This window comes from Chiroxiphia lanceolata, chromosome 21, assembly GCF_009829145.1.
Source record: "Chiroxiphia lanceolata isolate bChiLan1 chromosome 21, bChiLan1.pri, whole genome shotgun sequence".
NCBI lineage: Eukaryota > Metazoa > Chordata > Aves > Passeriformes > Pipridae > Chiroxiphia > Chiroxiphia lanceolata.
Window position 1 is genome coordinate 6,331,910 of NC_045657.1, and position 12,278 is coordinate 6,344,187.

The following is a 12,278-nucleotide window of genomic DNA, read 5'->3' on the forward strand; positions in this document are numbered from 1 at the left end:
TAGTGCCAAAGCTGACCTGGTGCCATCACCCAGCACCTCATCGTGCCCTGGGGTGTCCCAGCACTGCTGGGAAAGGGCAGAGCAGTGGGTGAGCAAACACAGCTCAGCCCCTTCCCGCTGCTCCTGTCGCAACCGGGACCAACCAAGGCAGCATCTGTGGTGCAGCATAACTGGGTTTTTCCCTTCTTCACCCTCTTTTCGTCCCTCTTTTTGCCCTTTCATGTTGCCTTTTTTTCCCCCTTTTCCTTTTTTTTTTCTTCCCCCTTTCTCTCTGGCCTCACAATTTCCCTTAGAGTTTTTGTTTCTTTCCCTTAGAGTTTTTGTTTCTTTCCCTTAGAGTTTTTGTTTCTTTCCCTTAGAGTTTTTGTTTCTTTCTTTCCCTTAGAGTTTTTGTTTCTTTCTTTCCCTTAGAGTTTTTGTTTCTTTCTTTCCCTTAGAGTTTTTGTTTCTTTCTTTCCCTTAGAGTTTTTGTTTCTTTCTTTCCCTTACAGTTTTTGTTTCCCTTACAGTTTGTATCCCTTTTTCCCTCTCCTCCTTTTCCCCTCCAGTTTTTCCCCCTTTTTTTGCCCCCTCTTTTTTTTTTTCCTTTCCCTCTTGCTCTGGGCACTGTGTCAGGATGGGGACATGGATGAGGCATGGGGTGATGGGGTGATGCACAACAGTGGGGAACCATCAGGATCCCAACCTCGTTGTGCATTTTGCATCATGCTGAGGGTTGGGCAGGTCATGGAGGGGTTTGGGGTGTGGGTTTGGGGGAACCTAGGCTGTCACACCAATGTTGTCACCCCTGGGAGATTGGGGGGTATTTCTGCACCTCTTGCCTGCTTAGTTTCCTGCAAAGAAACAAACAAAAAAAAACCCCAAAAAACATTTTCCAGTCCAGTTTCATTGCCTCAGTTTTAAATATTTATTTTAAAGTCAAAAAAAAAAAAAAAGAAAAAGAAAAGGAAAAAAAGCTTGAATGAGAACAAATGGTAACTGCAGCCTCAGGAAAACACATGAAACCAATGGCAAGGGATGAGAGATGAAGAGACCTGCAGTGTGGGGGGTGTGCAGGGAGGCAGTGAGTGATGGGTGATGGTGATTTTGGCCTGGGGGTGAGGTATTTCTGGCAGGGGGCTGTGTGGAAGGCGAGGTATTTGGGACAGATCCTGTTAACCTTTTCTGATGGTTGTTGGAAGCCAACCAGCAGGCAGTAGTTAAAAAAAAAAAAAAGAATACACGAAGAGAGACTCACAGATAATTTTTTTTTCCTCCAAAAAAATAAATTCCATAGTCCATATGAGACATGAAAACTCCAAACAGGCACTGAAGAGTTTCTGATACAGTACAGCTCTGATTACATCAATATTATTCCTTATATAGAATTAAAGATTACCATAATTATCCTCTTTTAAAAAAAAATCCTCCAAATTTACATATAGAGACTAAATTTCTACAAAACTTAACAAAACAAAACCCCTCCAAGTTTGGCTGGGTTCTGAAACAAGGTACCATCATGTCAGTCTTGACAGAGGGGCCGAGGGAAGGGTTGCAGAGCTGGGTTTAAATATGAGCTTAGCCCAGGGAGTCGCAGCTGGCATGGACATGGGGCCAGTGCAGCTACAGCCCAACTAGTTACATGACAACTGACTCAAAAATAGCTCTCTGAGGCTCAACACTTCCAGATGAGCTGTGTCCCTCACTCCCCTCCCAAAGCTGTGAAGTGCTGATGAACGAAAAAAAAAAATAAAAAAGCAAATTTGCTTGTAAAATATCCTGTAGGTGATTTTGGATGCAGTGGGAGTTGTCACATGTGATTGACATCCACAGCCACTAAAGGATCCCTTTTAAGGTGATTTGTTTCTCTGACTGAGCTGTGGACTGTAAGCTCCTCTCTTCCCAGAGAGAGGTGATCCTATGGGGCTTTTTGTTTTTGGGTCTGTGGCCAGACACTGTAGCACCTTCACAACCTTAAATAGTTTAAAGTCATATATATATAAAATAACACACTTTTTTTAAGAGCACCAGAGATTTCACAGTGAGAGGTAGAAACAAATCAGACGAGCCCATTCCCTCTCTCTATTTTAGCACCAATCTCTTCCCCTCTCCTCCTTCCATTCCCCACTCTTGGCTTCAAGGACTCTCCCCCTACCCCAACACCACACGTGAAGAGGGGATGTTGATCAAACTCATGGAAGGAGGAGGAACTTAGCTTTTTTTTTTTTTTTCCTTTTTCTTTTTGCTTTAAATAATATAATATATATATTTTGTTTCTTCTAATATTGCACATCAAAATGCTTCCTGTACACAGAGCAGCCCAGATTCAACTTGCAGCTCCGCCTGGGAGACCTGATGCAGCACGTGGCCGTCCAGAAGGTGACAAGCTCTGAGAGGGAAGCTCTATTTTTCTTTTTTTTTTTTTTTTAATTATTTTTCCTCAATTGAAAGAACATTTGGTAACTCAGGAACCAGACAAAATGGGTGGTGGTGGTGGGGGAGAAACAACAAAAAAAACCCCACACGCTCCAAGTCGCTTGAGGTTTCTCTCAATGTTTTCTTTGGTCATGGGAAAAGCTTTGTGTGTGGAACCGCAGCCTCCAGCCCCCTGATCCCTTTTCACTGGTCACGTCCTTGTTCTTCCTCCTTTCAACACCCGGCTGAGTTCAGCAGATCACGGGTTCTTTGAGACCTTGAGCCAAAGGCTTAGAGCAAGAGTTGACCCAAAAGATACAGCCCAGCTGCCCTTGCTGCAGAGAGGTGGGAGAGCCTGTGTAAGGACAGGCCAACCGTGGGGTCGGAGCCTCGGAGCCCGGTTTCCATAGCTTGGTTCAAAGGAAGCAGATGGGGCCGACCTCGAGGTGATATTGCTTTCCTGGCTCGGATGGGGGGAGGTTGTAGATGTTGACAATTGGCAGCTGCTGAGGGTCCTGTGTCCGAAACGAAAAGAGAGTCCGATGCCAGCGTCCGTCCTTGATCTGTGCAGGGAGGGGGGACAGAGAAAAAGCTGATGAGCTGGGGGGTGAATCCTGCTGGACAGGAATGAGTTTCATGACAAAAGGGTCTGTTCTTTGGGCTGAGCAGATCTGGGGTGGGGTTTAGAGAGCATTTTGGGGAATCCTTTACCAGGTTGATGAAAATACAATTTGGATGGTACCACCAACACAAACTCCTAGTTCAAGCAGCCCAAATGCAACCCCGTGGCTCTCAGCTCTGCATGGCATCAGGCAAGAGCCACGTCCACCACCCACGGGTGGCCATTCCCCTTCTGCCGTTTAACTGCTGCTACATCTCACATGTAACTTTGGAATTTAGTTTTTTGATTTCTGTCTGAAGGCCATCTACTTCACAGGAGCTGCTACTGCATCCCGGACTGGAAAATTAGTGGTGAGCAGGTAAACTTGACCCTTCTCCCCTTTCTCTGTAGAATGAGCAGCACAGGTGTAACTCGAGCCTTGTTGTGAGCCCTGAGTGGGCTCACCTGGCATTACTCTCCACCTCTTCCCTCTTCAGGAGCAACATACCTTGCAATCATCAGCTGCCACTTCTGGCCTGAGCTGCCCCCCTGCCTCAAACATCTGCCCGTTCCAGGCCTTGAAGCGCACGGCTTTGTCCGAGGGTTTCTCGGAGGAGCCTTCCCGCCAGACGGAGGTGTTCAGGCAGTGGATGGTGATGTGCTGCACCACCTCGGAGCTCAGCAGGCGCAGGAAGTTCATCTGGACTCTACCGATGTCAAAATCCAGCTGTGAAGGTGACAAGAGAGGTCAGGGGTGCCCTGCAGAGGGGCTGGGGGGGAGCTGGATCTGGCACGAGTATGGGCGTAAGGGCCAGATGCCAAATCAGTTTGGAAAGTTTTCGTGGGGACACAGCTGGTCCTTTAGTTTGCAGAACAAAACTGGAAGGTCCTTAAGTAGAAGGAAAACAATGTAAAGTTTGACTTCAATACACACTTCTGCAAAGCAGCAGGTGCCAGTTCATCTGCAAATGAACCCAGATATTGATATTTGTATTTCTGGTGCAGGTGCTTCCTCAAGAAAACCCTGTAGCACTAACTTCACTGGAAACTTGTATGTTTAAGCTGACCTCACTTTTTCAGGTGGCAGAAAGCAAAATGCAGGAGTGACCTGAACATAAATTAATTCAACAAAGGATTTGGGAGCAGCGTGTTTGCAAAATTACTGGTCTGGTGAAGGTTATGGGTTCATTAAACATCACTAGAACTTATAGTTCTGTCTTGACAAAAGTCAATAAGAGTCTTGGGTGTATTTTTTTAACACATCAGAGCAGTTCTCAGTGTTACAGCTGCACTAACTCTGCCTTGAGGAGAAACCTGTGTGCTGTGTCATTGTGGTCACCGTCCGGTGTCCCAGGACAACACACCCCTGCGTAAATATTTGGCAATAGCAGGATGGGAAATGCCACTCTGGGGTTGAGCTGTGCCTACCTTGGAGACAGTGATGGGGCTGAGACACGTCTGCCCACCGTTGGTGAAGTTGCAGGTGACCTGGATGGTGTCTGAGGAACAGCCAAGATTTGGGTCAATCCAGTAGGTACCTGAAGAAACGGAGGGTTTGGGGATTAATAAGGACACTCAACCTTTTCTGTGAATGAGAGAAGGGGAGTTTTGGTTACTGTGTGACTGGTCCCAGGGAAGGAGACCAGTTTGGGCCATATGAAACAGCCCTGTGGAGGACACAGCCTTTGCACACTCAGGGCTCCCTACCATCGTTCATCTTCTGTTCACAGTTCATGAGGTCCCGGCAGATTCGTGCAGGGTTTTCCTTGGTTCCCAGGGGTCTTTTGATGCTCTGAATGAGGTTGCTGAGGTAGTGTAGAGTCTTAAAGATCTCCCCTCCATGGTCCAGCATGAGAAGGTCTGGATGTTGGTAACCCTGGAGAGAAAAGGAGAAAAGGGGTGCCTTGGGGACACCAGGTGCTGTAACCACAAGGGTTTCTGCATCATCTGTGGGGAAATCAGTGGGTCAAAGACAGGCTGTGCTGTCTGGGATCCTGCTGTCCCAAGCAGGACATCATTGAAGCGCCGGCAAAGTCATGAGGTCTGAAACTTCACAAATGAGTGATGCAACAGAACCATATCCTTTAAACTGGACCTCTGCATACATAAACTCCAAATATTCCACAAGAACATTAATAAATCAGAGCTTTGTGTGTATAAACTCTGAACACACAGACAACACCGTTGTGACCATTCCCAGCCTCCAGCTCCAGCAAAGACCAGGGAGTTTAAAAATTCACTCTTACCTCTGTCTTGAGCGCGGTGTTCGAGTCAATCAGTGTCTGGAAAGCTGTCCCAAAGCCATCTTGTTGCTAGTGGGGGGGGTGAAGAAGATGGTAACTGAGATTGCCAGAAGCTGAACATGCCCTGATGCAAACAGTTGTTTCTCAATCTAAGGCTGCAACTCAAGCATTGCCCTGCCAACATAGCAGTTTCTGCTGGACCTGAGTGTGTGCCTTCAGGGTCTCAGCAGCACCTGGGCTCTACAGGACTTATTGTCATCATTAACAAACATACAGAAAATGGCAACTTACAAATGAGGCTGGAATTCCTGGCGGTCCCTGGAAATCAAAGGGAAAAAGGGGCATCAGCCAGAAAGCTGGGCAGTCACTATTGCACAGCTATTCAGTCATGGCCTTTTGAAATCCTCGTTTCCCTGGAGCCCCTCAATGCAGAGGAGTGAGAGAGGCAACAATGCTGTCTCTATAAAACACTTGGAGATGGTTTGGAGTAAAGCACAAGGAACACTAGTCCATTCACACACAGAGTTTTGCATACGAGGAATGGGGCTAAGCTATAATTTCCAGTGAGTGAACAGTCCCTCTGGAGAATATCATGGCAATAATTCTAGCTTGCTTCAATAATGTCTTTGAACTCTTTCCACGTATACATACCGGAGGGCCAGGATGTCCTCGTGGGCCTGGAGGACCCTAAAGACAGAGTGGCATCAGTTAGTGAAATATCTCCTGTTTGTATTTCCATTCCTGTTGTTCATCAGCAGGAATCTGTTCCCAGCTGAAATCCTCTGGATTTTTGACACCTCACAGCAGCTTCTCCCTCAAACCCTTCAAGAGACAGGAGTTGGCTCCATTTTGTCCATATCCCAGCTGTGGGTGCATCTGCCTTCTTCTGGCCCATTCCTACTGCTCCCAGCCCTTCCAGCTCCTCAACTGTCATTAATTCCTTATCCCCAGGTACTTGTCATGTTCCCTGTGTGCACAATAACCCACCCTGCAGCTTTACATTTGCTAAACTGTAAAAGCAACTGTTTTATTTAAATGCAAGATATCAGTCAGAAAAAGTGATGTCGAATACTTACCCTTGGACCTTGCAGACCCTGCAGAAAAATAAAAAAGAAGAAAAAAAGGCAGAAGCTGTCAGAAGATGCTCATTACTAATCCCAAATCTCCCTGTACCCCCGTGTGCTGTTCCCAAGGTGCCTGTGCAAGGGCTGGGTGCTGCACTGGAGGGACAGGGGGTCTGCCAACAGCAGAGAGGTTATTGCAGAGGATGGGGATGGCCCTGGTACCAGTGAACACTCACTCTGGGGTGGAGGTCCCTGCCATCACAGTGTCCTCTGCTGTGCCCATGGAGGTAGGAAATGTGAGCAGGGAGAACCAGAGGCTCCCTCGTGGGAGCCTGATGCCACCACCCTAAGCCCAAACCCGGGTGGGTGCAGCAGAGCCTGGTGTGACTCTTGGTTGCTCAAAGGGAGGGACCCTCTTAGGGACATCCAGGGGTGGGACCAGCACTTACCATTTCCCCACGGCTGCCTTTGTCTCCCTTGGGCCCCTGTAAAGCACACAAGGTGTCTGTCAGTGACTGTTCACAAGCTGCACTGCTGAGTGTTGCTCCCCAGAAGCTCCTTGCAAGGACCCAAGTGCATCTCTGACACGTCAGCTCAGGTTGTTATATTGGCCCCTCCATCCCAAGGCACAAAAGCACCATTACTGGATGTTTGGGCAATGCCCAAGTTCATCTTGCTGGTTTTCCCCTCTGCCAGTATCAGGCTCTGGACTGAACCCTGAGTAGTGTCATGTTCATGTTTTTATGAAGCACTGACCTGACCTTTAGTCTGTGTTCAGCACTTCTGGCATTTTGGGGCAGGCAGGGATGTTCAACACTTCCCAGAATCAAATGTTTGCCAGTTTACTACACTTATCAGTTTGGTTTGTGTTTTTTTTCCCCTCTCAGGCCAAGCTCTTTGGGAAATCTGGCAGCTTGCTTTTGAAAATCTGCAATAACAGTTTTGCCTCTGAGCCAATCTACAGAAAACCTTGCACTTAGGCTGAGTTGCTCCTCACTTTTAAGCTAATAATCTTCTTGCAACCATCTATGCAGCCAGAGACTAAGCCTGCACTTTTCTGAAGCTGCTGATCTTAAAACCCCTTTTGTTTTTCTCATTTAATGGGATTTACTTATGCTGGCCTCAAACATCTTGGATCTCATGCACTGTGCTCCTCTGAAAAATACAGGCAGAAAAAAGCACAGACACTTACTGGGCTTCCCGTGGGACCCTGAATGCCAAGTGGACCAATAATTCCTTCTTTTCCCTAGAAAAGAAAAGATATGTATGAATCATCACATGGGAAATGATGGTCACTTTTAGCAGGGCAGACTCAGTGAAGACACTGAGCCTCTTTGCTACATGATGGTGGTATTTGCTGTAGTTGGAATAAAAGGCTGTTTCAAAGTGCAAGTCCAAAGAGACAAGCCCTCGCAGTACAGTTGCCACAACCCAGGTTAAACCTCGGAAATTCCAGAAATAGAAAGGTTTCAGTGTAGCTGGAGTGGTCTGTGCACCATGACTGCCCAAGCCCCGTGCAGATGTGGTCACCTACAGCTGTGAGCAGCGCACTGTGCTCCTCACAGCACCCTGGAGCCTCAGAAACAGGGGTGGAGGAAGGAATAAAATCCTCCCAAACCAACAAACTGGAAAACCACTCACCATGAGACCCGGTGGCCCACGTGGTCCCTGAATGCCTTTGAACCCAAGGTCTCCTGGGGGGCCCTGCAAGCAAAAATGAGATCCACTAAATAGGCAGACCTTGTGTTTATGCCCTTGCTTACAGCTCTGCTGCAAGGATAAGATGCTGCCTCCTATATGGGAATAGGAAGGTCCAAGTTTTTAAAAATTCTTTTCCCACTTCTGTTTTGTAAGGCCTTTACTTTCTACCAAAAAAAGACAGTTCCCTCTTTGCCAGGAAAATTATATAATGATAAAATGGGTCTAAACTTCAAATCAAGGCTCAGTGTTAGGGATGCACATCGGTGTTTCAGGTGCAGGCTGATGACAGATGCTGGAAATACAAAGGTCTGAAAGATGTTCAGGTGGGAAAAACAGCCATGGAGTCTCTAGGACAGCCTTTTTCCCCTCTAACAGCTGCCCATTTTAACAGGAATGAATTCCTGTATGTATTTATGCACACTCATTTAACAAATATATATATTAACACACATTCATTTAACAAATAAAGAGGCATAAACTAAAGAAAGTTGGGATCATGATTCAATTTCCACAGTTTCTGCAGAGCAGATAATAAAGTCTTTGCAACAAGTATTGTGTTAGTCCCCAGTAAAGAAGGACCAGAAAACCAGCTGATCACAAGCAGCCTCTTACCTTTGGCCCAAACAATCCTGCAATCCCTGGAAATCCTGCCTCTCCGAAGTCTCCCTGCAAGTAACAGCCAAGACAAATACAAGGACAAAGCACAACAGTAAGTTCACACTGATGGCTGGTCACTTAGAGACCCACCAAGAGTTCAGCTGCTTCAAAGAGAAATCCATGACTACCCTTCAGTCTAAGCAGGAGTGAGGAGGAGGAAGTATGAAAGAAATCTGGAGGAGGAACTACACAAACAGCAACCTAGAAGCAACTCCAGAAGATCTCATAGATCTGTAGATCACTTAGATCTCACAGACTAAACCTTTTTGCCCCCAGACAGGAGGCACACATGCACTATTTCTAGCAGATGCTTCTCTGGTTTGGCCCACAATCAGTGGAAGCAGGATGGAGAGCATCTGCTCTGAGATTGATCTTGGAAGTTCATGCTGAAAAAAAATAACCTCAAAGCCTTTTAAAACAAACTCTTCTTTTATTTCTAGTACCAAGTGAACTGACCTCTTAAAGGATAATTTCAAACTATGCTCATTCAAGCTGTTAAAAAAGTGCATGTTCCTACAATATTATCTCCCACTCAAACCCAGGAAAACCATGCATGTCCCCTAATTCTTTTCCTATTTAACTCTGCAGGGATTTTTGCTCAATTTTGTAAGAAAAATAATAATAAAATATTTGGAAGGCCATCAAGCTTGAATCAGCACATAGCTTGCACTCTGAGAATAAAAAACCCACCCTGGGTAGCATGTCCTTATGTAAACACTCTCCTTTCACCATGTTTGAGATGTTTGTCCTTTGATATTTCCGAGCTTCTCAGATGTCAAAATGCAAAATGATTCAATGTCAAAAAAAAAAAAAAAAAAAAAGGGGGTCAGAAACCTTCACCAGATGATTCATCTCCAGTCTCAGGAACATCAGAGATGGAAAAAGCTTGTTTGGCCTCTCGGCAGGACTGTGTGACCCGTGATGGATTGTGCTTTACAGGGTGTTTTACAATGACTTGTTCAGCCCAGCTGTAAATGACCCAAGCAATGGGGTTTCCACCACCTCTGTTACAAAGCTGTTCCAGAGTCAGTTTAGAAATCTCACTGTTAGGAAGTTTTTCCTGCCACAACAGTGAGAAACTGCTTGGCAAGGAAAGGCTTGGTTGGACTCGGTGGAGCGTAAGAAACTTTCCAAGGATACAAATTGATTTAACTGCCCATTTATAGATCCTGGAAAGCAAAACTGCTACTAAGGGAGGACTAAGGTCTTCCCTGCATTAGGAGAATCAACCAAGCCTTCTTTTTAGAGGGATTTCAGGCAGAAGCAAAAGAAATCAGAAGGATTTAAAGACAATGGAGTCATCTCAGCCAAGGGGACCTGGTCATTGTCCCTGCAGCGAAGCAGCAGTGGCAATACAGGGCAAATGAACATGTCACTTGTGGATATCTGAGACAAAATGGTCTCATTATGGTGGTGTTGGCTACTATCTTTCAGCTTGAATACTGCCATCACAGGGTGTTACGTAAAATATACAAACAAAGTATTTTAGTTGAGGTAGTTGGGGTTCACCTCGTGCCTTGTTTTACATTAGTCCTAATCTCTCTCCTATAACCACGCACAAGCTGGATATGGGGTCCCCTAAAGACCCTCCCAGGGTTCACCCTGCTGTCCCAGCCTGTGGATCCGCACCCTCTCCTGCAGGAGACAGCCTGGAGTCGGGTGTGATCAGCTCCATCCCCACTAACCGGCTGTCCTTTGGGTCCTGGGTCGCCGGGGCTCCCTGGAAGGCCCGTTCCTCCCGGTGATCCTCTCTTCCCTGTTTGGCCATTCTGTCCAGGCAACCCTCTTTCACCCTAAAAATAACAGATTTTCCTGTTATTCCAAGGGGCAGGAGCTAAATATAACAACACTCAGCTGAAATAGCCATAGATGGAAAGCTGGAAGGGATGGCTCAGTGGGATAAGAAATGTGGTTGCATCAGGGGATGCCCCAGGTCTGCTGAGGTGGGTTGTTCAGGATGCACAGGGTGAGAGCAGGGTGGGCCTGGCCATGTCCCCTCCTGGGCTCCCCAGAGAGCAGGAGCTTCAGCAGAGCTGTCCTGCCTGCGTGGGCTGAGGAGAGAATGGGAATGAGTTGTCTTCTCTTTGCACTTTGTACATTCTTTGTCCTGCCCTGCAGCTTGCCATAATCTCTTCCCCCCAGCAGGCTGGCAATTGATGATTAATCCATGGAAAATGCTGAAGACATGCCAAGACTTCAGCTGGAGGACTTCAATCCAGAGGCTGAAAAGCCAACATTTTCCCCTGCACTAATTCCACAACTTCAATCCAGAGAGGGGCTTCTGTGACCCAGTACCACACTTTGCTCCCCTCCTCTTCCCCTTGCCAAGTGCCAGGAGCAACAAGAGGTGCAGCAGGTGAGAGGCTGGGATGGCTGAACAGCTGGAAAAGGGGCAACGATTTTCCCTGGAGGCAGGATATGAGTCTGTGACAAGGACACGAGGGTCTGTCAGTCACCTCTGGTCACAGCCTGTTGTTCTGCCCAAGGCAGCTGGAGGGCAGCAAGTGACAGTTTAAGGGCGATGTGCTGTGGAGCCCTAATTTAAATCAGATCCCAGAGCCTCTCCAAACCCAGCTGGAGTCTTCCTATTTACAGAGTCTCTCTACAAAAGGCTGAATTGCTGTGGGTCTAATTTAGGTCCTGTGGCCAGTCTGGATCAGGGCAAGGACCAGGAATAAACCCCGAGGTCACTGAAGCAGCTTGGCCCTGCTTCCACCCAGCGTGATGTCCAAGTCCATACTGGTTCCAGTCATTATATATTATATATTATATATTATATATTATATATTATATATTATATATTATATATTATATACTATATATTATATATTATATATTAATTATATATTTACCCACTAAATATATGCTAAAACCCAAGCAGCACAAATTTCCCTTCAGCAGTTCAGGCCTTGTAGAGCAGCTAGAGGAAAGTCGAATTTCCCATGGAGTTGTCCATCCTGGACATTCTACAGGTGGGCTGTGGCAGTTCCTCTGCAAATTCTCCAATTTTTTTTTAGCCAGGATTCTAATGAAAAAAGATGGAAGTGTTTGTAGTGTGGGTATGTGTGTCTGAAGGTTCCTGAGCTCGGTGACCTTTGACAAGGGAGGAAAGGTTTCTGGGACATTCAGCTGCTGTGACCACCATGAAAATGGATGGATGGGTGGATGGATGGATGGATGGATAAAGAGAGAGGCCTACAGAACCTCTAGCTGAATGAAAGATGGCAGGAGGAACTGAGACTATATTAGACCTTGGAGATTCCCACCTCTAGAGACATCAGGCTACAGACTGGATTACTCACAGCAATCTTAGGGAGTCAGAAACTCACCTTGAATCCTGGTGGTCCCTGTGCCCCGGGGAGGCCTGGCACACCTGGGTTCCCTCTCTTGCCTGACATCCCAGTCACACCTTCTTCTCCATCATCCCCCTGCTCTCCCTAGAAAAGAAACCCAGAAGAGGTTATGAAACAAGATGTTCTTTCACCCTCTGCACAGCTTATGCCCTCAGCAGGCACCATCCATCTGGGCAGGGGCAGGTTTGCAGATGTGGACAGATTTCTGTGCATGCAAGTGTCTGTCAGGCTACAAACCCCACTTCATTTACAGACCTGGCCATGC

General features: G+C 46.7%; 1 protein-coding gene and 1 long non-coding RNA gene across 2 annotated transcripts in view; one reads left to right on the plus strand and one right to left on the minus strand.

Moving 5' to 3' along the window:
* Nucleotides 1–2,172: 2,172 nt before the first annotated feature.
* Nucleotides 2,173–12,278, minus strand: part of COL27A1 (collagen type XXVII alpha 1 chain) — a 144,906-nt gene continuing 134,800 nt past the window's right edge. Inside the window, exons 48-61 of the mRNA XM_032708054.1 lie at nucleotides 11,990–12,097; nucleotides 10,346–10,453; nucleotides 8,616–8,669; nucleotides 7,944–8,006; nucleotides 7,495–7,548; nucleotides 6,752–6,787; nucleotides 6,315–6,332; nucleotides 5,890–5,925; nucleotides 5,530–5,556; nucleotides 5,242–5,307; nucleotides 4,703–4,871; nucleotides 4,424–4,533; nucleotides 3,504–3,722; nucleotides 2,173–2,957 (exon numbers count right to left, since the gene is read on the minus strand). Of these exons, the coding sequence (XP_032563945.1) occupies nucleotides 2,811–2,957; nucleotides 3,504–3,722; nucleotides 4,424–4,533; nucleotides 4,703–4,871; nucleotides 5,242–5,307; nucleotides 5,530–5,556; nucleotides 5,890–5,925; nucleotides 6,315–6,332; nucleotides 6,752–6,787; nucleotides 7,495–7,548; nucleotides 7,944–8,006; nucleotides 8,616–8,669; nucleotides 10,346–10,453; nucleotides 11,990–12,097 (1,215 nt within the window). The 3' untranslated portion in view covers nucleotides 2,173–2,810. The remainder of the gene's footprint in view (nucleotides 2,958–3,503; nucleotides 3,723–4,423; nucleotides 4,534–4,702; nucleotides 4,872–5,241; nucleotides 5,308–5,529; nucleotides 5,557–5,889; nucleotides 5,926–6,314; nucleotides 6,333–6,751; nucleotides 6,788–7,494; nucleotides 7,549–7,943; nucleotides 8,007–8,615; nucleotides 8,670–10,345; nucleotides 10,454–11,989; nucleotides 12,098–12,278) is intronic.
* LOC116796999 lies at nucleotides 3,316–4,189 on the plus strand. The gene is made up of 3 exons (XR_004360557.1): nucleotides 3,316–3,374; nucleotides 3,493–3,730; nucleotides 4,076–4,189. It is a non-coding gene; the product is annotated as an uncharacterized LOC116796999 (long non-coding RNA).